This window comes from Ammospiza caudacuta, chromosome 4 (assembly GCF_027887145.1).
Source record: "Ammospiza caudacuta isolate bAmmCau1 chromosome 4, bAmmCau1.pri, whole genome shotgun sequence".
Taxonomy (NCBI): Eukaryota; Metazoa; Chordata; class Aves; order Passeriformes; family Passerellidae; genus Ammospiza; species Ammospiza caudacuta.
In genome coordinates this window covers 52,357,845-52,385,508 of record NC_080596.1, presented here as the reverse complement: position 1 = coordinate 52,385,508, position 27,664 = coordinate 52,357,845, and the positions used below count along the sequence as shown (strand labels likewise).

At 38.0% G+C, this 27,664-nt stretch overlaps 1 protein-coding gene across 1 annotated transcript in view; it reads left to right on the top strand.

Annotated features, from left to right (window-relative positions):
• GABRB1 (gamma-aminobutyric acid type A receptor subunit beta1) overlaps nucleotides 1-27,664 on the top strand; it is a 104,672-nt gene that overhangs the window by 33,570 nt on the left and 43,438 nt on the right. The window contains exon 4 of the mRNA XM_058803601.1: nucleotides 27,352-27,572. Within this exon, the coding sequence (XP_058659584.1) occupies nucleotides 27,352-27,572 (221 nt within the window). The remainder of the gene's footprint in view (nucleotides 1-27,351; nucleotides 27,573-27,664) is intronic.

The following is a 27,664-nucleotide window of genomic DNA, read 5'->3' as shown; positions in this document are numbered from 1 at the left end:
TAGACTTTGTCTTGGTTCTGAATCAAAGCAAAAGGTCTCAAAAAATATACTCAGTACAAAGACGCTATTTCTAGTGCCAGAGCTACAGCTTTCCAAAAGATTCAGCTGCTATATCGTAGTAGGTGGAAGGTTAAAAGGATGCCTCAGTAGTTGAGTTCCAGACCCTCTTTCTAGGCTGAAGACACCATGCTGTCTTTTGTTTTGTCTACAGTTCCCAAAGTCTACACATTCTCAGTCTGAACAAGTCTTGCAAAACTAGCAGCAAAGGAAACATTATACTGATTTCTTTTTCATTTCTCTTCCTTTTTGATTTTCAAATTAAAAAGTTTAAAGAGCCTTCAAGAGACATATCTCTTCCCATGTATGCCTATTTTGACATTTCTTACCAATTAAAGTGTGACATTTTCTATAATACAATATAATAACTACAGTCCTTTAATGAGTGTAATTAATTGAGTCTCAGAAATAGCCAAGATTTATTATTTTACAGGTGTGTGAGCTGAGGCACAGAGAAGTTAGGACCAAGAGAAAATAAGAAAAATACTCAGTGCAAACTCACCACAATAATTCTTACACAAATGCTGATAAGTTTACATTTCTTGATACTAGCAGCTTATTACTTTCCAAGACATTCAGGATTGTTTGTTAATTATGAATTGGAACTGGTTTTGAATAGTCTGTTAGGCTCTCCCCCTACCCCCCAACCTTATTTTGCTCCTTCCTTCAGAGTTCAAGATATACTTGAAAGTCTGTATTTCAGCATCTGAAGATGCCACACATAGATGACTTATGAAGGTCATTAAAGAAATAAAAATAATAAATTTCTGAAACTGGTTATGGTAGAGGTCCATAGTGGATTAATGAGCCTTACCTGTCACTTCTACAGCAGATTGGAACATTATCATGACATATTTTGGCAACAAAAAATCAATACTATGTCTAACCTTACTATGGTTTGTAAAACATGCCACTGAATGTTGTAAATAGGTAAAATGGTAAAATAGTAAATACTGGCTAAATAGCACATAAAAATTAGACCAGTAAAGCATGGCGTGGTAGATACAGCTGCCAAGAAAACATGTTTTTAAAATTCTGACAGCATTCCAGGGCTAGAATGATTTTAATTTCTCCTTATTTCCAAATTCTTCTTAGTTACATCTTTGGATAAGTGGCCTGATTTTTCAAAAACCGGTAGAACCCACAGACCTGCTCCTTGGGAGTGTTCCAGCATGTGGCACATATCTGGGGTTTGTGCCTGGCTGTTGAAGTCCTGGGTGTAGTTGTAGAATGCAACTGTAAACCTGTTAATGGTCATAAGAATTAAGGCAGAAAGAGTTGAGAACTTGTTAAAAGTCTGCATGACATTCCATACAGTGTCAAAGAAAAGACACTTAAGCAAAGCAAGACTCTGTCAGGACATTTTTCAGGGATTGTTTTTGGACTTTTCCCTTTCCAAACCACAGAAGCCTTGAAGAGTATGTCCCAAAAACAACTGTTGGTATCACATGTCACATTTCCAAAGTGATTGCCCAGGAGGTTTTTTTCATAAAACTGTCCTCTGGAGAAAGAAATAATATCCTCAGTATAACTGGGCTGGCAATCTAAACTAAAAATGGTAATCAAAGGATTGGCAATGTCATATTCTGTAAAACAGACAAATTAATAGCATTAATTCATGTTTGTTCCAACTTAATTTTGAGCATATTTTTATTTTTCTTTTTGAATTATTTTCCCATTTGTGTAGCACAATATTTATGAGACCATTTCAAAGGGGTTTTATCACAGGGTTTTAACTCAAATCTCTGTAGGTGGCTCTTTAGCACAGAGCAGAGTTCATTTACAGAGCAGTTGTTTTAACATCTGCCACCACTCAGCAGGACAGGTGACCTATTTTGTATTTTGGCTTTTGTAAAAGTCTTACAGTGCCATGTGGTCCTTTAGACATTGTGATCTGCTTCTAAAGATCGTCCTTTTTAAGCTCCTTCTTTGTTGGTACTTGTTTATTCAAGGCTTGAAATTTATACTTTCAAGTAAACTACTAAGGGTTTAGTCAGCACAAGTATAAACCCAACACTTAGTTAAGAGAAACATGCCCTAAATCAATTCATGCTCATTGAAACCTCACTAATGAAGCACTTGGTGTGTCTAGTTTTCATTCTGATAAACATGTGTTCATGAAGTGATGTGTGTGTTCATGATGAAATGAACCATGTGCTGACACAAGGCTCTGATGCACCTGCATCTTGGTTTCCCAGAAAGGACCAGATAGTACATGTCACTCCTACAGGCATGTGTCAGGGAAGAAGGCACAAAACATCTTTCCAGTTTTTGGCTATATTATAAGTTTCTTTATAACCTGATCCTTCCATACGAGTCCCTGGACCAGAACCTACACGTAGTGCTAATTTTCTGAATCTCATACAGATACAGTATTATTATTATTCTCAAACAGACATAGCAGAGCTTCTTTGTACTTATTTGTCTATTTACATGGATGCTTCATCTCAGGTGGCTACATAACTCTTTCCTAATTCAAGCCTCCTTCCCCCACCTACACAGACACAGGATTTTAATCTGACTATATGTGGTCTACTTACAGTGGACAAACAAGTGAACAAAAATTCATCCACCCAATTTCGTTGGTGGGTTGCCTAAGATATGTGAGAAAGGAAAACATAAAAACAAAGAACTCTCCTGCCATGTAGTTGGAGAGACAATTTGTCCTGCCAGCATCAGAGGCTGATGATAATTAAATGCGAACTAAAAACAGGAAAGCAAGCTGGTAGGTACTGAACAGGAAAGAACAGTTCACCATGGCAAGTGTAATTATACTCTTAGGGTTTAAAGTAAGAAAAATTGTAAATAACAGCTACTTCTGTATTGACTAGTGTCAACACAAAATGGTTTTAATGTTCTGAACTTCTAGGAGTAGTGTATATTCCTGTCTCTGAGTTTCAGAAAACATTTCTCACCCAGCACCACCCTAGCATTTGTTAGGATCAAAGTGAAGGAGAAATTCCCATATGGTTTCTGTGACTCAGACAGATGACCAAGAAATCCCTGAAGAATCACACCAAAAAATAGCTTGATATAAATTCAAAAAGGTGGAAAAAACATGATGTAGAGATAGATGTCTTGGGCACATTTTTATTAATTGAATCCAGCTAGAAATGACAGAAGAGGAAGAATAAATGTGGGAGATGCCAAAGCAGGAAAAACACAAGAAGAGAAAACAAACCACCAACATTTGCTACTTCATTTTAAACATTATTATTTAAGACAAAGTCCAGTCATAAGCCAGAATGTTATTCACCAAGTAATTTGTGTGTTGCTGAAGAAAAGTTAGAACCCTTACAAAAGTTCTGAAATATTGTAAAACAAAGATATCATTGGGACTCCTCAAATGCCATGTGAGGACCTAAATACATGAAAACAGTGATTCACTTCCTCTAGGAAAACCACAAAACTGTTCAGTTCAAATAATCTGCTTCCATTATTTATGGGTTCATCAAATATAAATATGTTTTCCTATCTTCTGCTGATCAAATCATGAAAATATTCAAGTCTGCTTACAAAAATGAACTCTAAGCCTGAATCTGCTACCCCCACCATGACTAGGTGAGGTGATCTGGAAGGCTACAAAAGCAGGCTGGGGTCATGCCCCTGTACCAAGGACTTTTCACAAAGTAACTCTACAGCACACCTTCCAGCAGATCATAGGTTTCCTGATGTATCCACTGTCAACAGCAGAGCTGCACAGCCCTGCCTGAGGGCCATGGGCACCCTATTGCTCACCCTGCTTTCCACACCACGGCTCGTGCTGCCAAAGGTCACTTTTAATCCATTATTTGCACAGTTCACCTTGTCTTCCTCCCAAAGAAAACTTGTGCATTTGGGCAAATTAAAGCCACTGGCTGTTTGAATATGTTCTCTGGCTGGGATGCCTGGTATATCCGGTCTAATGAGGGTTCAGCAGAGAACACCTGCGCAACCAAGGTTGAGCCAGTGAGAATAGGACTCAAGAAGGCAAAACTTCAGGCTCTTGCCCATTAGAGCTCTGGAGATTAGTACTTGTTTGTTCAGTGTCACCTGGAAGTCAACTGTGGGCCAGGTTGTGGACTCCATTATATGTACACATAATAATGTTTCCCATTAAGATGATGCTGGAATTAGGAAGACATAAGAAGCAGGAAGGACTAGGTGTCTGAACATACATCACAAAAACTTGACTTACGACAAAACTAACAGAAATTTTTTCTACTTTCATATTCAAGAGAAATGACATGAAATATCCACTAAATAAACTAAATATCCACTGCAACTAACAATGACTGCTGAAATATGTTGAATACAGTTAAGAAAAGTGAGTTGGGAACATATGACAGAAACCTTATTCTCTTGAACTCCATGTTCTGGTGCAGATTCTTGCACAAGCGGAAAATAACTGCAACAAGGCACCCTTTTCACGCAGCATCTTCCAGCTTCTGTGAAAAGTACCAGACTCGTATAAGAAAGCTGAGCTTTAAAACATCTAACAGATTGTAGGCTTTGGAGTTGCCTTAGAGAGAGGAAAAAAAAGAAACAAAGCAGACATGCTAGCTAGAATAAGCTGAAAAGTATATCATAATGTTAGAAAACTATGAAAAAATATTTGTTGAAGTAACCCTCATGCTGTAAAGGTCCAACCTTGTGTCACTGATGGAGAGGAGAGGTGCTTTGGCAAGGTGATCTGTGAGTTTTCGTGATGAGCAATGCTTTCAACAGGAAAGGATTAACCGAGTAGCAAATGACTTGCTTTTCTTCTCTATGGAAAGAGATCATGTTTCTTATGGATTCATTTAAAAATTAGTTAAGCTTGACCCATCATTTCTCTGTAGGGTTACTTCTTCCTTCATCTTCTAAAACACCTTATATCAAGTCTGTTAAAAAATCAAATTGAATATATAAATGAACTTGAAACAGCCTTTCATACTAGTCATTTCTGTAATCAACAGACATTTATTTCTATGATAAATTAATATTTTTATATTCACATAGTAAAAGGCTAAAATGGAAAAATAGACTATCCTATAAGAGAGGAATTTGGAAGCAAAAATGAAAAAAAGGATTTCAGACAAAATAAAATTCTTAGGTTTAGAAAAAAAATTTTAAAATCTTTATCTTGGCATCTTGGTATTTTGATATTCATCATTGCATTGTGTATCTCTGGCAAGTATGTCTCTAAAGTACTGAGAAGATGTTGAGAATTTTCTTTTTCTTCATGTGTGATGCACTTATAAAAAGGCATATTTTTGCTATTTGGGGCACGTTTTAGGTTAAAATCCTAAACCATGGTGGAACTCATGGTTCACTGTTGCAGGGGGTGAAACATCATTTTACTCCAAAACAAAGCCTCTCCAAATACTGTCTTTGTAAACACATTCCCACAATTGAAAGTAATGTGAAACTTTCCTCTGTGAGATAAGGGGCATATTCCTCTAGTGTGTTCATAACTAGTCAATTTGCAAGTGAACTTTGTTACATAAAAGACATCAGTTTTACAAAGAAAGGAAAACCAATTATGTGGTACACAATAAGCAAATAACAAAAATGGAAACAGTTGCAGAAATTCAGGCCAATTGCTTCAAAATTCAGGTTGTCGGAATAGTCAAAGCGGTATGCACAGACTTTTTAATTTACCTGAAATACAGCAAAACAAACATCAAAAGCACATCTCTGAATTTAATATGATTCTCCTATTTCCTTTAAAGGTCCTTGTCAGACATAAGTCTGTGCTCGTTAACATGTAAGTTCTTGTGAACAAAACATTCGGAAGATCCTGCTGCTTTCACTTTGTAATATTATAAATTTTCTTGATGGTATCATTAATCAGTAATACTCGATGGCTAATGAGGGTATTTGAACTTTAGGGTTGCCTAATTAACCCTGCTTCAGTTGCAAAGTAGAAGGTTGAAAGTTTCAGAACAGAAATAGCAATTAAATGCTGAATTTATGTAACTTGCTAGAGAAATAGAAGCACATAAAGAAAACTCAGAAGAATGGTCAAGTGGCTAGCATGTATAATCACAGAATTTAGTGCTGAATTCTCCATTACTGTCTCCAAAAGGGTCTACCTATTTTGTATCTCTTAACAAGCATTTCTAAAATTACCTCATCATTGTAGGAAAAAACAAACAAACAAACAAACATGTGGCCACTCAAAGTGGAAAGCAGCGGCTAAGGGAAGGATTTTGGGTTTCTTTCATGAAAGCATTGATCCAGACTAGCATCAAAAATAGTTTTAGATTTCACCATCTGTGAAATGTAGGAGTTGTCTTTATGAGATCAGGGAGATTGCCTACAGTTGATACTACCAGCCATTACAAATCAATGCATTTGTCAGAAAAGAGCATTGATTTCCACAGGCAGTCAACACCTGCCTGAACCAGTTTTTCTGTGGAAAGGTGGTATGCTGCTTTTCATTGCTTAAGGAGCTCCGTGAATCCCACGTTACTTTCTTAGAATTTCTTGGGTTTACTGCTGGCTATATTACCTACATCTTTCTACTTTAGAGTGTCTGTAAAAAACCTTGAAAAAGTTTGTTAGACCTCTAGCCTCATTGTGCTAGGCATGGCTAAGATCTTTATGATCTTACTTTACTAACTCTTTTCAAGAAAAGGACCTGGACCCCCATCCCTAACTAAATTCAGTTAAGGAAACAAGGAATGGCACGCTCAGTAATAACATAGGATTGAATGGCAGCAGACAAAGTTTTGTTCTAAATCAAGCTGAATATTCTTCCTGAGAGGACACTGCAATCAAAAAGTTACAGAAAGTACCTGAGAAAATTAATGTCAAAGTTCAGATGATCAAATTGTGTGTTCATACATATCTGAAGTATATATAAAGAGCTTGTGAAGTTCTAACAGAGCAATTCAGTATTTTAAACTAACCAGGTATAAAAATGAAGAGGCTCAGAAAAAATTATTATATGACACTAAGATCTTGATAAATTTACAACAGAGCTTCTGATTTTCTCCTGTAACAACTTCTTCCAGATTTTCCCAGGATTGAAATAAGATCTTTCGTTTTTTTTCTGCATACTCTCTTCCTCTTTCCCAGCATCTCTGCTGGCAATTTTACATTCTCTTTGCCCTTACAAATGTTGTATTGCCTTAACCACCCCACCCTCCTTGCAGTCTGATTGAAGAAGCTCTGCAAGCCTGGTGAAAAGCCAGGCTGTCTGTTGATCTAACCAAAGCAGTGTGTTTACAGAAAAATGCAAGAGGCAGGATGCACTGTGTTCAGAATTTGTACAGGGTCCAGTTTTATTTTCATTCCTCAGTGGCTTTATAGCACATGCTCAGGAGATGCAGAGAGCCAGGAGCACCATGGCTTGAATAGGAAGTGTCTTATTTGTCATAGCCATACAAAACAGCCACATTAAATTAAAAATTGGTATTAAAAAAAAATTTGCGAACAGATGAGAAATTAATGCAAACACTGTCTTTGTCCCTATGGCTTCTATTATGATCCTTTATCGTAATATCAGTGTCTTCTGTTAGGGAGATGTTTCTTTTTTTATTAAAGAAATATGATATGCCTTACAGAAAAGAAAGGGAAATGAACTGGTATTCTAAAATCAAATGTCAGATCTTCCTCTGTCTAAGATTTCAGATGATTACAAAAGGCTTAGCTGAAAGCCAATTCTTATGCCAAGATACACACTGAAGCATTCCTATAGATTTACTATTTGAGCTGCACTATTATTCCTTTATACACAGTACATTGGCCAGAAAGAAAAATTATTTGCAAACATCTACACGAGATTTGCAAACATCTACACCAGCTAAAGGAAATGCTCAATATAGTTGCAAATCACCTGTGCATCTCTATAAGCATACAAATACAATATTTGATTCCCAACATTTCTTTGGTACAAGTATACTACAAAGGTTGTTTTTCTTTCCTTTCCTCCTCATCCCTCAGTTTTTTTCACACTTGGGAATTCGACAAGAGTCTAAAACAAAGTAAAACACATCTGACTTTTAATAGCTGTTACTCAAAGTGACTCAAAGTTCTCACTATTATTTTCTTTTTATTAATAAGAATTCAATCAAAGTAAAATGTTCTAGATTAATTCTTCATGAGCTCCATTTCTGTCATTTTTCTGCTGACACATGATAGCATTTCATGGCTAAAAAAAATTATTTCTCAGTATTTTTCCCAAACACTTTAAGTTAAAAAGAGAAACAGCATAGGCACACACAGGTGCTATTACTAGAATATTACAGGGTAAAATAATACAGGGGATTACCTCGGAAAATATCATATGTGAATGAAAGTCATTTCCTACACTTGAATGAGAGAGAGATTTTCCCCACCAGGTCAAGGTTTAAAATCACCAACTCAACACATGCCTGTGACAACTTTTTCTTCATTTGTAAGTGAAGATTTAACAAATTAGAGAAGCCCTTTGATCTACTTGATTTTCTTGTGTAGATGTTTAAAGCTAAGCATTTCAGCCAAAAATTTCAAATATTAACTCAGTGGAAAAAAATTATTTTACAGATAATGACAGTACAGTTGAAACTTTTATAAAACCTGTTATCTTATTGTCAAACATAATTCTACTTTAACATGCTTTTAAACAATGAGACATTTCCTGTTCAAAAACAAATGTTAAAACATCATGCAGGAATATATAAGAAGAATTGGAAATTCAGTATCATCATCTAATATAATTAATAATCATAATCATAATTAGCTCTACTGAAATTTTTAGTTCAATACATGAGCTTTTTTGTATTTATCTTACACACATAGGCATTAGATGAGAGACAAGGGGCAAAAATTGGTATGTGAGAGATTCTGACTGAACATAAGAATGAAGATTTCCCCTGTTAGGACTATGAAGCACCAGAACAGTTGTCCAGGGAGGTTGTGGAGTTTCCATTCTTGGAGATATCAGAACTCAGATGCATGAGGCCCCAAGAAGCCTGATCTCATTGGATATGCTGTGAGCTGGAGGAGGTTTTCTGGAGCTTCCCTCCAAATTGTATGATTCTGTAATTCATATAAAAACTGGTAGGTGTACCTTAGAAAGAGGCCGAACACCCACACACTTTGAATCATGTAAGTAGAACTTTGAGGAGGGCTTTCACAACAGAAATTATTTTAAAAATAATTATTTATTAATTCTTCTCACAATTTATTAATTTTGACCTCTCCAGTGTAAAAAAAATACTGTGTCAACAGCCTGATTTATAAGATCGTATTTTATAGTATATTCATTTCTATTTAATGAAGTAGTTTAAAAAAAGTGAAACAAAACAAATATGAGGTATCATTTGAATAAAACTATTTTCAAGGAACTTTCATTAAGTATTCACTTTTGGGTGATCCAAAGTTCTTTTCCATTTGTCTACTGACTTCAAAAAAAAAAAAAAAAAGACAAACCTCCCTCCCCCAGGCAACAAACCCCAAATACCTCATGCTTCCTTCTGATGCTGCTATTTCTTGATGCTCAAGTGACATATCAGATAGATAAGTATTCAGCTCTTTCATCTTTTTTTCATGCCGTTCCCCAACAAGGTCTCGTCTTATAAAATATTTCCTTATAGTTTGTCTCTTCCTTTTCAGTATTGAATATAATCCCACTTTTACTACCCCAGCACTCAAGATGATCATTGTGATATTCTGATGCTCTCTGATGTAACAGTGGCTCCTTACTTTAATTTCAGCTGCAAATTTCTTTGTTACATTTTGATTTTTGTAGTGGCAGAAAAAAATATAAGAGAAAATAAAAATTAGTCCCAAATCTCATCCTTTGAGTATTTCTGCCTGTAATCTCCCTTGGCGTATGACTTTCTGTGTTCACCATACTGTACTGGCACAGCCCCTCTAAACCAGAATCTTAACCACTCTACTGTTTTTTCTGAGTTTGGCTGGAGTGGAGTTAATTCTCTTCACAGTTGCCCAGTGTGGGGCTGTGGTTTGGGTTTGTGCAGTGCTGATCAGACAGGGACATTGTGGTTATTGCTGAGCAGTGCTTCCAGAGAGGCAAGGCCTCCTCAGCTCCTCATCCCACAGCACCAGTGAGGAGGCTGGGGATGCACAAGGGGTTGGGAGGGGGCACATCCAGGACAGCTGACCCCAGCTGACCCAAGGGATATTCCATTCCATTCCATTTCATTCCATTCCATTCCATTCCATTCCATTCCATTCCATTCCATTCCATTCCATTCCATTCCATTCCATGTGGTGCCATGCTCAGCCCTGAACCAGGGCAGAAGTGGCCAGGGTGCCAGTGCTGAGGCCCTGGCTGAGCAATGGTCAACTGGTGCTCAGCAATTGCTTTCATTTTCATCATTTGTCTTCCTTGGGTTTTATCTCTCTCTCTCTCTCTTTGTGATTTAGATTTTCACTACAATTTATTACTAATGTTGTTTTATTTCTGTTATTAAGCTGTTCTTATCTCAACCCATGTGTATTCTCACTTTTACCCTTTCAATTCTCTTGGACCCATCCTGCTGGGAGAGGTAGGGAGAGTAACCAGGTGGCTGTATGATGCATAATGCCAGCTGGGGTTGAACCATGACACTTCTTTTGTTCTAATTCCCATTTTCATCCATTTACATGATGTAATCAAAGATGTTTTATTGAACATTAGATAGCCGAGGTCCACCAGATTTCTTTTATCTAGGGAATCAGTCACAGAATAAACAAGAAATTACATTGATCTACAATTGCTAAGCATATGTTGCATTTTATTTCATCTCCAGCTGTTTCTGATTTTGTCAAGGTATTAAAACAGAAACCAAACAAAAAAAAAAAAGACTCACCACACAATTTACATAATTCTTGAGAATCCTCTAAGCAAAACAAAACAAACTCTAGGGTAAAAGGAGGTATCAATCTCAGATCTCATATACAAATGAAACTTAATCTGAAACAATGCATCCTTTTAAACATCCTCAATATAAAGGTCAAGTGAGAGCAGCAGCAGCTGCCACATCCTAATTTATTTACCAAAACAAACAAACAAATCCCATGGTAAATATGTACTAGCTAGTTGTGATACAGTTGACTTAGGTGTAAAGTTCAAAGACTTGCCAGAGAATATTCTACATCTAATATTATATTTAATAGATTCAGGACAAAAATAAACCACAATTATGAGTCACTAAATAGAAAAGTTACTTGCAGTTAAATGTTATATAAGATTACGGTTTCCTCAAAGACTCAGAAATCAGTACCATAAAATTGAAAAAGTCATATATCAAATGAAAAAATATGGTGTGCTATTTATAACTGAATGGGCTTTGCTTAAAGATTTGATTAAAAATTGTAATTAGTTTTGCACTTCGGTATGAAAAAGTATGTAGAGAGTAAGTAATAAAACCATAGAATGGCTTGGATTGGAAGGGACCTCAAAGACCATCTAGTTCCAACACTCCTGAATTGGGTGAAACACCTCTCACTAGGGGAGGCTCCTAAAAGCCCCAGCCAACCTTGCCTTGAACACTGCCAGGGATCCACAACTTCTCTGAGCAACCTGTTCCAGTACCTCACCAGCCTCACAGTAAAGAATTTTTTTGATAATATCTAATCTAAACTTTCTTTCAGTTTGTACTCATTCCCTTGTCCTGTCACTCCATGTTTTTTGTAAAAAGCCTCTCTCCATCTTCCTTGTAGGCTGCCTTCAGATACTGAAGGCTCCAATCACATCATCCCAAAGTCTTCTTTTCTCCAGAATGAACAAATATACTGTAAGATGTTATGAAAAGTGGTAGGATAATAAGCCCTTTGAGATTAGCAAGTGGTTCCATTCTGATAATTCAATAACAAAACCCGTCTGGGATGTAGAATCTCTTGCCCTACACTAGTTAGTAGTCAGGTTAGAAATTCAGTTCTCTCAGAACTCTCCCCCTTTTTCCCCCATCCATTAAGCATAAAGCACAATCCTGTACCCTATCCTGTACTATAGAATGGTCCAGATTAGACATTCTCTATCTAGATTCATTCCTCTGCCTGAGCCACAGTCAGAAGAGACATTTGCCAGCTTAAAAGCATTATTTATCTAGATTTTCCCATTAGACTTGTCTCTGGGAAGAGCCACTAGTCCTGCACTAGCAGTGTTCAGGCACTGATATCATCTCAAGAAATCTCCCTGGGCAATTCTGGTCTTGGGTTGTTAATTTGGCTTATAGATGGATACCTGTCTGTCAGAGAGAACTGTGGTAGATCAGTGATTTTCTGCCATCTGTGAACAGATGGATAGAAATTAGTTACTAATTGGGGTGAGGGACCTCAACACATGAAATATCAGCCACCTGGGCCATAAAGTCATCTGCTCTTGTAATGCCTAAAAATGGCTCAGTGATGTCTTCGTAATATTTGCAGCTGGGAAGGATCCAAGTTTCAATCTTTCTTCTGGCTGACAGTGTTGACACAGACTTCAAACTAGGCAGTGATTAAATCTTAGATGTCTGAGTTTGAAAACCCAATATTGCTTTGAGCTGCATTTTAAACTAGTAAGTATTCTTACATCTCTATGTAAACAGTCCACTTATAATTGCAGACCATTGTCTTGCAAGCAGAACATTGCAATGGAATTATCTCAAACTGTCAATGTCTGTTTTAACGCTTGCTAACATGATCCCAAATGTCTGGGGTGTCTCAAATATATATATTTTGCTACAAGCTTTCAGACTTAAATCTTGGATTTGTTGCTAGAACTAGATGCTGTAACCATAGTGATTACCTTTCAGTTGCTAGACTTTGACTCTCCATGAAATGAAGAAGGAAAAGGCTTGGAGAGAGATTTAAACAGTTCACCCAGTATTGAACTGACACCTAATGCTGAATCTACATTGATACCATAGAAAATAGGTATCTTTATGACAAGCAATCTTTGCAGACAGAATTTGAAGACAGAATACGATTAAAAACTGACTGAAATCAGGATTAAAGAACAAGAATTTTTCCTGCAAATACAAAAAGGGAGAAATAAAAACACTGTTCTCAGAACACTAATCTTTAACATAACAGATATCCCCATCACAGATATCCCAAACATCAGATTGGTGATATAGAAGAGGATATATGATAAAAAACAAGTGCTGGGCAGGGACTAGGCTATCATGGTTGCCCCTGCAGCTGAGACGTAAAAGCATTATCCATGTCATAAAACTGTGGTGGCTACCATTGCAGCAGACCACAAATGGTACCCATTAAGCCTACTGAACTTCATTTTGCTGTAGCCAAAATCAAACTATTCTCCCATCCTGTCCTCTACACATCCTCTCCCATCCTGTCCTCTACACAATGTCCTCTACACATTAGTAGGATTACATTACCTATATACATATTTCTTGCAGAAGCCACAAAGATCTTACTCATCTGCAGCTATTTCACTGTTCAATAAGCCAACATTTTTTGTCTGTTTTATCACTAATCTAGAGGACACCTAAGAGTTAACATTCATCTGGCTGTCTTAGAACAAGAGGGCTCTCATGCTAAGACTTGGTGACCATTTAAAGTCCTGTCTCCACTGTAGCCAGCATCCAATACTATATAAAAAGGTACAAGAATTCTCTAACATAGAGAAGTGGAGCAATCTCCACCCCCCTCCCCCAACATTATTTTCATTCTGACCCACAAAAGGGAAGCTATTTTGCCCTGCACCATGCTAATTTATATTCCTCCCAAGATTTATTTACAACACACTTTCGTAAGCCTGTTTTAACAAGTGCAAATTAGGTGTCACTTCTATCACTAAAAATAGCAAACTGAAAAGCATACCAGAAGAGTAATTTATATCACTCAAATTATGAGAAATTATAGGAGATCTCCCTGCAACAACACTAGTGAATGCTGGATATCTGTTTCTGGTATTGTGCTCTAGGGTTCAGAGTGGTTGGAAAAGGAGGCAGTACTATCTGCTTCTGATGATCTGCTAACACCAATTGTTAGAGCAAGGTGTTCAAGTTCCAGAGCTACTATCTGATTTTCTATCCTTTTCCAAAGAAAATGGACTATTGCATCTGGAAAGTTTGCTGTAGGCTATGTTAGGAAGTCAGTTTAGTGAAAGGAATGTGCTAAGGTGAGAACAGAAAGGCAGAGCTGTCCCTTGTTTCCTAAATTCCATTCTCCACTCCACTCATTAGCTCTATAATTATTGTCTGAGAAGGGTCAATCTTCAGGGAACAGATGTTCTACTATCCTGAGATGCCTTAAGATGCTGTAATTAGCTGAAAGCAAGCAGGAGGATAACTTATTTTTGTAGCTCAGTTAATTTTTTATTATACCCTAACAGATCTAAAAGCCATTCCTGCTATAAACAAGTGAAAAACTACAAAGTCATTCAGATAAAACATATCCATCTGGAGAGTCCTATGACCAGCATGTTTATCTCTTAGCATTCGGTGTCTACTGATGCAAACCCATTGGTTCTGTAATGATTTAATCAATGTTTGTGTGGTTAAGGCAAATAACAGGAAAAATATGGAAAATGTTCATTTTACTAAACCCATACTTGACTTCACCCATCAGGAACCTATCACCTATCACCATATCATCAGGAACCTTAACTGAAAGCACTTGCCATGTTGCTTCCAAGATTTTATGCTGCATGGCATGGTGCTGCTGCATCCTACTTTGTGCTGTAGCTTCACTTGTCTCATTACCTGTGAGGGTCTTAAGTCTGCTTAGGAGCCAATAGCCAGAGCTATTTTATCATACTGAAGATCAGCAAGATTCACCACCATTACCACAAAGACAACATCCTTCCCATCACCTACACTGTTGCGCATACCAGGAACAGTGGCATGACTTGGCCACCTCTGCCACGCACCAAAACTTCCAAACACCTGATCTCCTGTCCCAGGAGTTTCCCCTAGTCTGTTTCTCACTACCACCCCTTTCTTGCCACAGAGTCTTTGTAGGTGGCAAGAGGAGAAGAGCTTATATCTGTCCCATAGTTTACTGCTCTATAGGAGTGATGCTTCACTGACACTGGCTTCCATTTGTGTCCTCAAACATCTCATTTATGAGCACTGTCTTCAGAATGGCCAAGCCTTCTGGACCTCTACACTTCATGGTGCTCTGATAACAGCACCTGTGATTAGCTCTGCAAGAAGTTAAACCAGTCCTACAAAAAGCTGTAGATGAGAAAATACCACACTTCAGCTTTGAACAGTAGTGTCACGAACCTAACCTTCACAGTTTGGCCAGCTGCATGTAGAACATCTCTGACTAAATCCAAGTCTATTTCAGTGGGAAATTAGTCTTACTACACAGTAGAGGCATTAAGAAACAGAAAAGCAGTCATATTTGTAGAAGGAGGAATAAATTCATAGGAACAATCCTTGTTTCACTACGAAAACACAGTGAATTTCCATTCCTCTCTTGGACTGAAGTTGTCTTAATTTGTGAAACAGTGAAAACTTACAGGAACAAACAGCAGTTTGTTTGTTTCTAAATGGAAAAATATTCATGTGGACTTTTAGTTGACACAGTTAAGGCTTTACAATGACTTCAGAAATTAAAGCTTCAGAAGAAAATATTGCTTGGCCAACAACCCATGGATTTAAGATCCCTCAGCCCTCAATAGTCCCTCTAGCATATATCTTATCAGTTGCAATAAATTCAGGACACACCAGGTTTATGTCATGTGCATCAGTGATCATCAAGTATGGGTCACATAGGTGTTTTAACTTTATCCTTTGTAGTGTGACACAGCTGTCTCTAGAAAGCACCATGGGAAGTGAAGCTGTGTGCAAAAGAGCTGCTATGTGTACTTCTGATGACCTTTCAAGATGGATCAAAAATTAATATTTCAGAAGCACAGGGACATGTGAAAAAACCCAGACAACAACTCAACAAAGTAACTCCATGCTTCTGCCAGCAAGGTTCCATCTGCCCCTCTCAGAGGTCACCATGCTGGACAAACTTCACAACAGCACCTCAGCATTCTGTATAATCTCTATTTTTTTCCCCCAAGCTAATAAACGAGCTAACAGAGCCAAGGTAATACTGAAACAGTTGACTGGCTGCTGCTGAGCTCCTGCAGTATTTTAATACTGTGAAAACACTAACGTAGCAAATATCAACTTACCTAGCAAATATAAGAGAGTAGATAGATGCCAATCCATGAGGTGCTTGGGTGTCACAGTCGTTTGAGAAGGGTTGGTGCAACCCTGGCAATAGAACTGAGCTGCTTCTGTCACTCCGACTTGACACTGTAGAACAGCTGTACCCAGCTACCAAACCTGCTCTCAGCTGTAGCCCCATGCCTGGCAGCACACTGCTAACTCATTCTGATTCACTCAGGCCTCCTCTGACTAGAAAACATGAAAATTGCATTGACTGAGGACAGTGGTACATGTCTCCTGTGATCTTTCACAAGATCCTTTAGTTTTCCCTGCCTCGTTCTTGGGACTGTAAATTCCACTCCAGAGCTGTAGTTTCACAGCTGCTGTGAGCTGCTCTGCAAAGCTGCTTTGGCTTCATCCATCACTCTTAGTTGTCCTTTCCTGCCACAGAACCAATGCTTGGATAGCCATTGGTGGTGGAGACAGGATCAAGGAATTTACCTACACAGAAAAACACCATGCAAAAATAGTAATGACAAAGTTCTTCTCTAATCTGTGTTCCTTCCACTTCCTAACTAGTTATTCAAATGTGTGTGGTCACACAGGAAGGAATGGAAGTAGCAATTGTCTTGGGCTTCACTGAGGCAGAAGCCTTCTGAAATTTCAGTCTCAGAGAGAGGTTTTACTGTTCCAAGCATTAAATAAAACTGATTTTGAGGTTTGCGTTATAAATAAAGTCATTTACATGAAGACATTCTCCCGGATTTTCAGTATATTGGCACCAATCCCAATCTTTTGCACTAAGCTACTCAATTCCTCAGATAATTACTAATCCCATGTTCTCCTTAGTTACATATTTTGCAGAAAAGAGAGCCTGCACCTCCATATCCTAGTCAGTACTCAAGAGTATTAATCAGATACATTCCAACTGACTGATGAGTTATTTGCTCTTTTTTTTTTTCATCTCCTAAAATGTCTCCACATACTATGCAGTATTTTGAAATGTTGGTTCCCATGAGACTGGCAAAAGCACTGCATATGTAGGGTTTTAATCAGATTAATCATATTGAATTGGCCAGTGCCATTAGTTATCCAACTGATTATGCTGTTAAAATAAAAATAAAACAAAGTCCTTTACTATCAACACTCTGCATTCTGCTCTGCATTCTGCTCTGAGGATTTAGTGTCAACAATACATGCATTTAAAGGCAATCTGATTCCCTGCAAAAGCCAAAAGCAAATTTTCCACAGAGAGTCTACCTCAGTGTTGTATACTCACCAGCTGTGATGTTAGATTATCATGTAAGCAGCTTAATAATATTTAAATTATGCAGCTCATGAGAAATCGCATGAAGGGTTTTTCCTCAAGCTGCCTTTTGTTGAAACATCCCAGATGAAAAGCTAGTATTTACAGCACATTTGGTTTGCAGTGATCCCAAGATGACAGAATTCAGGATCTGGAGGATAGCTGAGACAGTGAGCAGTGGAGTTGGACTCAGGACATCAGGACAGTAGAATTTGGCTTATTTGGGTAATTGATAAGTAAAATTTCCCAGCAAGCAGTCATCAAGCAGAAAGAGATGAGGCTGAATTTTTAAGAAAACCAGGAACAATCCACAGTGTCATGCAAGAAGGCCAGAATTTCACCAGCAGAACTGCCAGGCTAACACAGAAGCCCCTTCATGAACTAAAATACAGATGGGAGCATACAGGAGGAGGAAACAAGGCAACAGAACTGGCAGGGAAACCAGAAAGAAGAATTACTGGTCAACTGGCTGAAAATGAGAGGAAATGGAGCTGCCCTCTATGTGAGAAAACAGCTGGAATACTTGGAGCTCTGCTTTGGGATGGATCAGAACCCAAACAGTTTATGGATCAAGATTAGCAGACAAAACAATATTGTTTGGCCTTGTATTGTGAGTATTTACTATAGACATCCTGACCAGGAAGAAAATGCAGATGAGACTTTCTTCCAACAACTAGAAGTCTCATGTGCACAGGTCCTGTTCCTCATGGGACACTAACCACTACTGTATCTGCCAGAAGGATGATGCAGGAGGGCTCAGGAAATCTGGAAGACTTCTTGAACACACTGGTGACAGCTTCCTGGTAACTGAGAAGCTAACAAGAAAACATGATCTGCTACACCTTGTAGTTACAAGAATAAAAAACTTTGTCTGAAATAAGAAAGTCAGAGACAGCCTTAGTTGCAATGACAATGAAATGGTAGAATTCAGTAATCTGAGAGGAGAGAAAAACAACTAAAAGCAGGATCACAGCCCTGGATTTCAGGAGAGCAGCTGAGGCTCTCCTCATTTGAAACTTCCATGTTTCAAATGCTCTCTCAATCTCAATGAGACCCTTCCAACCTTAATGAGTCTTTAGTTCTGTGAAATATAAAAATATTGCTTCAAATCCTAGTTACACATGACAGTAAAAAGAAACAGGGCAACAAGAAAGGCTTCTCTAGTTACATTAAATGTAAAATGAAGATACATACAACATGGGTCAAAAGATAATTAGGAGTTCACTGATAAGAATGTCAAAACTGCTGCCAGCCCTGGTGAAAAATATGTCATTGAGAAGGTTTCTGGTGGCGTGAAAAACAAAAAACATACCCATCTCTAGGTCCAGCCAGGAAACTCTGAATTCAGCAGGTGGAAAACTCATGGACTGAGCAGCAGCTGAATACAAGCCACAAAGTGCACTTTCATTGTGTAGACTGTATACTAAGTGACACTGGCAGGGATATGGGCAGCACAGAGGGAAATTATTACCTTCCCATATTCTGTAATGGTACTGCTGCACTTTCAACAGTGTCTCCCATTTCTTTCCTCTAGTGAAGAGCTATCAATGTGGCCAGGGCCTTGAGCACATAACCTATTAGGAGAGACATTGGAACTTGCCTTGCTTCAGCTGGCAAGGAGAAAAGCCAAAGGAAAACCTCATAGCAACCTTCCATGTCCTGAAGGGAAGATTGCAGTAAAACCACTCTCAGTAATGGCAGATGAAATAGTGAGGGCAGCAACTACTAACGGCACTTAGGGAGGGTTAGAGTAGATGTCAGGAAATATTTACGAAAAAGGTAGTGCTGCCCTGGAAGAGTTTGCCCACAGATGTTGTGGAATTCCCATTCTTGAGGGTCTTCAAGATTTTCTAGACAAAGGAATATCTCAACCTGAGGCATGTTGGTGACAGTCCAGCTTCTGACAGGAGATTGGACTAGAAATTCCCAGAGGATTTTGCAACCAGCACTGCACTATGACAGTGTCACTAATACCCTTAGTGTTATTCCCTTTAAGTGCAAAATACCTCTGCTTTGGCTGTCATTATAAAGGAGAAATATCATGGTGTTCCTCTGTCCCTGGTTTCCAAATACAGCGCAAAATGCGAATATCAGCCTGACCTATGATTTATGGGTTAGCATCCTGTAAAGCAGTCAAGGTGCCAAAAATATACAAGAAAAATATCTCTGGCCACATAAGCCATCATAATCATGACTATTTTATAGAACACTATTCAATCATAAGTCTAATGAACAATGAAAACAAAGTTGTCCTGAGCATTTAGGGAAAAAACAAAAAAGTAGTTGTTACATGCAAAGCTACAAAGCAACCAACCAATTAAAAAAAAACAAAAAACCACCAAAAATACCCACACACACACACAAAAAAAAAAACCAGTAAGGTATACACAAGTGTAAAGATCTGGCAGCAGCTATGTAATTACTGTTTCTATTCCAGGTAGAGACACCGACTCATCACATGTCACTTTGACCTCCATCTGCTTTGCTTGAAACTAAAGAGACTTGATATAGTAGAATGACAGCTGAGAACCAGGCAGGATGAATCAAATAGATTTCAATCACCAGACCCATAGAAGTAGAAATAACTCCTGCTTCTAAATGGATAAAAAATAAATGTTATAAATATATAAAGGCATTAAAAAAAAATCAGTTGCTGTTTTTATAAAGTTAGCCCAACCTCATACTTCCCTCCTACATTGTTAAGCATCTTCTGGAGCCAAAGAGTCTAGCTAGGGTTGGCTGTCTTTATTTCTGATTTCTGACTTTAAAGTCTGGCTTAAGATAAGGCCCTGCTCAACACAGAATTAAGGTTTGTGGGGATTTTCTTTTACTTCACACGATGAGCTTCTTCATCCTGTGACTCCAATTAATTTTCCATTGCTGATACTCACTTTCTTGTTTTCTATCTTTCTGTCCAGTTCCTGTAAGATTTCTAGTACTGTTAGTAGGTTCAAGACAAAAGTCAACAAACCTCTCCCATCTGCTCCTAAGATTGCAATCAGTTCAGCTTCACCTGCAGCACTGTGCACTGACACCACAAGTTCTACTGAGCTCTTAGCAGTGTGTCATCATCCTTAGATACACAGCACACTGTAATGGTCTCATAGTTCACCCCTGCTAAGCTAGATGGAAATTGCAAAGGAAAAATATAATCAAGTGTTTCAGCAACAACCATTGATAGAAAACAGGCTGCTTTCCAATTATCTTGCTTATAGGTAGCAAGGGAAGTGGTGTTTAATTAATTCTTCAGTCTTCTACAATGTTTTTCCTTAATGGGAACTTGAAAGTGCTGCACCCTCCCAACTATCTTTGGCTTAGTTTGCTTTAGTCCTCACATGACGTTCCATCTGATAAACACTCAGAGCTCATCTATGCCCAAGTCATGAGCCAATCCTCCAGTCAGTAAGAGAGCCATCTCCATATAGTCCACACAAGAAGATGGGAAGTACAATTTTCTTCCAAATGCCCAGTCCTACTCCTTTGTATTGATGTTTCATCTCCAGGCTGGATGAAACAAAATTAAAAAATCACAGAATCATTTGGGTTGTAAAAGATCTCTGAGGTCACATTGTCCAACCTTTGATTGATCATCACCTTGTCAACCAGACCAAGGCACTAAGTGCCACATCTGGTAGCTTCTTGAACACCTCCAGGGATGGTGACCCTGACCCCACCACCTTGCAGCACAGTCCTTTCCAATATTTAACAACCCTTTCTGTGAAGAAAATCCTCCTGACGTCCAACCTGAACTTCCATAGTGCTTCCCATGTTGCTCACTGGGTGAAAAGACTGACTACTTTCCTTTCAGGTAGTTGTAGAGAGAGAGATAAGGTCCCACCAAGACTCCTTTTCTCCAGATTAAACAAGCCCAGGTCCCTCAGCTGCTCCTCCTGCGACTTACACTCCAGACCCTTCAACAGTTTTGTTGCTGTTCTCTGGAAATCCTCCAGCACCTCAATGTCTTTCTTGCTGTGAAGGGCTTAAGACTGATCACAGCACTTGAGGTGCAGCCTCACCAGCTGAGTGCAGGGGGACAATCACTGTCCTGATTCTGCTGGCCACACTATTCTTGACATAGGCCAGGATGCCGCTTGCCTTCTTGGCCACCTGGGCACATCTGGCTCATGTTCAGCCACATCCCCAGGTCCTTTTCTGCTGGGCCACTTTCCAACCACTCAGCCCCCAGCCTGTTGCACAGCCTAGGGCTGTTTAACCAAAGCATAGGATCTGGCACTTGGCCTAACAATACCTCACACAACTTTTTCTCCTACAAAAATCTCACATCTCTAAACAATCTGTAATTTTCTGGTGGAAAACATGCTCTCTGCAAAACTGAAGTTTGCTGTGTGAAAATTCTGATCCTGTTAAAGAACATCGAACAGCTCCTGTGTGGGAAATAGAAGGTGTTTGTCCTATTGTCATGGAGTCCTAGCTTTCTCTTCCATTTTCCCTAACAGAAGTGTAGCTGACAAGAACCATGGCCTCCTGTGAACCGGGCCAGGGAATACAGAATAATTTGAGCACATGCTCCTTCTCCCATCTTCCCACTAATTTGGATAGAAGAGAAGAAACTGGGTAACATATGCTATGTCAGTCTTCACTGAAAACATCCACAGGAACTCTGAACTGTGTCCTTAGAAAGAAAGGCAAGTACAACTAGTCCAGTACTGTGCCCCCTAATTCCCTGGCTTCCTTGCTTGGCTGGACTGGAGACTTAATAAAGAGATGCAGCTCCCCTGACATTCTTAGAAAAGAATATGAGTAGAACCAGTATATTCTTCCTCCTTAATTTTAGCAAAAAAATTTTTCCACTAATTACTGTGCAGTATCTGGAATTGAGCATCAGGGGCATGCAAGAGGTGGGGGAGGACCAAAAACAGCCCACAAAGAAATAAGAAAATAAAAACACACACAAATTCCAAACATAAACCCAAAATCCCACATCACCATTTGTGTCTTCCTACCATAAAATAGCTCTTCTGCAGGTGAGGATATGGACCTTCCCTTGGAGTTCCAAAGTAGGACAATTAACTTGCTGAACAACTGACAGCTGCTTCTGATACATTAGCACTCTTGCCACATAGGAATGAGTACAATTTTTTACAATTTGCAAATTTATATATTCGCCATTCTTTCAAAACTCTGCCCTTCCTATTCTTCTATTAGATAAACATGGAAAACACTCTTTCCCAATTAACAAGAGTTTGCAGCATTTACATATATTGCTTTTTTGCATTTATGGCATTATTGCTGTCAATATTAATATTCTGATTAATACTCCATGTTTAATTTTAAATTGCAATTCTAGTTACATTTGTCTTGATTGTTATAATGTATCTGAATGTCATTGCATCTCATTTTTTGTGAGGCTGCCAGATATTGTATTAGTGGGTGGTTCCCAAGGATAAAATTTAAATTTAAGATTGTTTGGGTTTACAGTGTTCATCCCACAACTACCAATATACACTGCTGTCTATTAGAAGTATGATATTGGTGCACTTCATGTATTAATTTTGCTGCACAGTGCCTTCATGTGCAAACTTATGTAGAGAGCTAATGTCTGATATCTACCTAGAACAGCTAAATATTCACAAAATAGTATTTGATTTGCTAATTTTTGCTAATAACTGCATCCACATTATTTATTTTTAGCTGTTAAGACTTTCAGAGTGTGCTTTGATATCCAGTTATATACTTAAATATATCACAGTGTACTAACCTGCTGTTCAGTTCATTAAATGATAACAGAGCTTAGATTAAGGCCACCTTGGAAAAGGGAAAAACAAAAGGTCTTTTAGACCACCAAGCTGAACATTGCACATTAAAAGATTCCCTATTTTCTCCTTAAAATATGGACTTTGTGAAAGAAGAAACAACTAGCAGTACAGCAGACATGTGAACTCATCTTTTATTCTGCCAGAATCCATAATTCAGTTGATAAACATGGTGAAGTTCTAGTTCTGTGTCTCTCAGAAGGTTAGATTATAATATAACAATGTATTCCACATTATATTCTGCTGTACTGAACTGGTAAATCACAGAGTAGAAATTACCAGCAAATCCAAATTCTTCAGTTATTTTAACATATCTCTTCTAGTTTCAGAGATCTACAGAGGTTTAACAGGAAAGGAAAGGAAAAAAAATCTGTTCTTGCCCTTACATTATCTATTTTTATTCCACCAAAAAAATAAAAGAATAGGGGAAAAATAGAATTTAAAAAGGTATTATTATTGTATGGTGACTCTTCAGTCTGTTCCTTACTGGCTCTCTAAATTGTTCATCTGACCTCAAGTACAATATTCTTCAATTATTCTTGATTTTCTTTACTGAGAAATTTATACTGTGAGGCTTGGTGCCAGTATTTATCTATTAGGTTTCTTAAATTCAGACTATGAAAGAGCTTTCAATTTTGAGTAAAATATACTAGTTTCGCTTACATTTTCACAGAACTTCTCTTAACTAGGACTAGCATGTATTTGTCTTAGCAACCTAATGCACTTTATTAAAGCACTGATACAGATTTACTTATAAGTTATAGTACACATCTACATACACACATATACAAATTTCTGGTTTGATACAAAGAAATAAGAAATTTGCACAATTACTAAGAGAAAAAGATCTCATACTAGTAAATCAATTTTTTTCATGGAAAAAGGGAAAGTAGATCAGATGCATAAACAGCACTATTAAATCTACTGAAATATCATGATTTTTCTGCAGAATTACAGATTTTTTAAATTATGAAAAGTAAAGTTCAGGGAAAAAAAACTGTTTAGTGTGTTATAGAACATGAATTGTTTTTAAAAAAAATCATTTGAAAGAACAGTTAGCTGCAGAAACAGATTCTCTTTTTTAATTTTACATTGGTTCCTGCTTCTTAAACTCATGAATAGAATTTTTTAAATATGAAAGTTAAATACAGTGTGATTTATTTTCATATCTAGACTTATACTTGAGATCTTGGGAAGCTTTCATAAGAAGCTAAAAAAATTCTGCAGCCAATTACCACTACAGATGTGACAGATTCAGAAATTATTCATATAGTCTAGAGCTTGAAAGCACAAAATCCTCAGCATATTTTACAGGGTAGAAGACAAGTAGTCATTAAATCCTCACTTCACTCACACCACTGTACAATATAAAAAATTATACAAGAACCCCCAAGATGTGGCTAGCCATATGGTTTGCCAACATTTAATACTTTGCTGATGAGAGATAAGAAGGGTAAGGCTGTATTCCATTAAAAAAAACAATTAGAAATTTTATAACTACAAAATTGGGGTTATTATATTGCAGCTGTAATTTGCTTTTCATTAAAACAGTCTTTGACTGTACTTTTTAAAATATGAACTTACTGCAACAGGGACTCTCACAATGTAACATCAGACTATTTTTCTTATTTAAATACCGAATGAGTAATACCCCCACGTATGAGGAATGGAAAAAAAAATAGATAATTTGTTCAGTTAGGAAACCCTGAGATTCCTTTAGGATGAAGCTCAGAGTTTTTTTCTTCATTAACACTTGCAGGCTTGCCACATACTTCTCCATAGTACAGCACAATTGCAGACCAGAGGATCACACTCTCTACTGTGGTGTTGCCAACAGCAGCATTTTGTGTAAAGCACAACTGCTGGATGAAACAATTTTTTTTTTAACAGACTATGATGCTAAAAATAGCAACTCAACTTCTTCTAGTAGTCATAGCCAAGAGACAGAATTTCTTTATCTTTCACTTGATCACATCCTTTAAGATCTCTTGTAGCTTACTGTGGCTATTCTTCTCTTGATTGAGCTATGAGAGCCATTGCATAGACACCATTCTCAATTGTTTGGTTTTCTATAGAGCAGTATTACAATTCCACAAAAGCAGCCTTAAGGCCTAGGGAAAATATAAAGAAAGGCAAGAAGGAGAAAAGATAATTATGTATAATCAGAATTTCGGTTCCATCTGTGCTGCAGGCTACATACACTCTGCTGGATCAGGCAGAAGATGTAGAGGATAGCAGGTGCAGCACTGAGGGTTTGAATTTTATCAGTCATCTATGGAAGTTTTCTACCTATAGAGATTTGAAATAGGGCAGGTTAGGAAACAGATAAAACGTATAAAAACTGCACCAGAATAGTGATGGGGGCTTATGGGGTATTTGTGGTGTTGGGTGGGAGTTTTATTTTGTATTTTCATGTTTGGCTGATTTTTGGTTTTGTTTTTAATTTTTGATTTCTCTCATCTAATTCCCAACTGGTTTTTGTATATGTGTAAGAAGAGCTAAGGGTAAACTTCTCTTTAAGTGATGCTTCTAACCCACCTCTATTCAAGTTTTACATTCAAAAATTTGCCTCCTTAGTACTCCTGTTGCTCTGTACCCCTATTTAAATTAAATCACCTACTCAGCAAAATGCAGCATATATCACTGCATGACTTTTTAGTTCCAGGCTTGACCAGCATGGTCTGAAAAGGAAAGATGTTCTGACCTCCTCCTAGTGGCCCAGGCCAGCAAAAAACTGAACAAACCTTCAGCATACAGCCTCTTGTGTCTGTTGTGGGTAGTAACCTAATTCAAGCCTGAAAAGGGGCATATCTATGAAATCCTTGCAAATCTGGGGTCTGTGCTCGCAGTGGATGTAATTGTTGTGTTGTATATAACCACTGATCATCAATCATGATATTTCACCCATAAAGAAAAAACCCAAAGAAAACTACTGGCCCAGGACAAAGAAGAACAGTATTTTTATTAACAACTTTCACTGGCAAGTCTGTATTATAGCTCTGTTGGATGGTGACTCTTCAGGTAAAAAGTCTTTTTGAAAAGCAACTCTGCTTTGATTTCATGGCAATGATACAGTCTTAAGAAGCCACTATAGATGAAGAGTGCAAATTGTATCAGACAGCTTTTATGCTGTTTCTTCAAGAATTAGAGTCCAGGCTAGGATTTGTGACAATGACAGAGGTAAGGTTTTTGTCACATAAAATAAAATCTTACTCCTGACCAGACCAATTTTTTCAGTAATAGCTATGATTTTGATGCACTTCTACCATAAAAACGTGTGACAAAGTGACCTGTCACTTGAAAACAGGGCTGGGGGAGGAGATGAAGAAGAGAAAACTAATAGTCCACATACTGCTGTTCTACTCATCTTTTAAGAACTCCATGAGCTACAAAGTACATGCGTTTTTCCACTTGAAAAAATTGACTACCTTTAAAATAATCAATTTCCCAGAAAGACATATACACGAGAGTAAATCAGACTACAAGCCTTTAGAACAATTTCTTTTCAGACAAAATGAAAGCTGAAAGGCTGCATAAATGCTGTTTCACTGGAGTTATAACATGATAGCCAAGTTGTTGATTTTCTGTACAGTAAAATCCAATTGGCAAGGACAGAAAACACCACATTTCCCAGGCTGAGACAAGATATGCCTGGCTATCTGGAGTCATTACATGTGGCAACTCCAGCAGAGGCGGAATGGGAAGTTATCCATTATGTTCTGAGCTTCTATTTGTTCTTTCTGAGGAGGGCTAGGCCTTTCTGGATTGTGGGGGGAATCTTTCAGGGTGAAGGGAGGGAATATCAGAAGGAGGGAATATCAGAAAAATATCCTAAGTCTTATGCAATGCTATTTGTCTGAGCTCAGCTAAACACTGCTCTGTTCACATTTAAAAAAAGAAAAATTAGAAACCAAGTTTGATCCACAAGCTGGAGACCCAAATGTGCCATCTATTATTCCCTCTGAGTCTAGAGATCATGAAAGCCTGGTGTTGTCACTGCCACTGTTAAGTGTCAAGTTTGACACTAGTATGAACAGGCCAAGATTCATGATCGTGCCTAGTGGTAACAATGCCTTGATGATCCTTGAATTTCCTATTGCTACTGATATTCAGTTACTGAGATTCATCCAAAACTAAACTTCTGGTCAGTCAATCAGTATGAAAATACAAAAAGCCCTTCTTGTTTCTTCCCTAGGACTACACCTTGACCATGTACTTTCAGCAGTCCTGGAGGGACAAAAGGCTCTCTTATTCTGGAATACCTTTGAACTTAACTCTGGACAACAGAGTGGCTGACCAGCTCTGGGTGCCGGACACGTATTTCCAAAATGACAAGAAATCATTTGTCCATGGGGTGACAGTGAAAAACCGAATGATCCGACTTCATCCAGATGGGACAGTCCTTTATGGCCTACGGTATGTTGGGCATTTTAATCTGTCTGTGCTGGCAGAAGTGCAGGTGGAATCAGTGCCACTTTCCTGTGCTTTTCTCCTGGTTTCTCATGTAT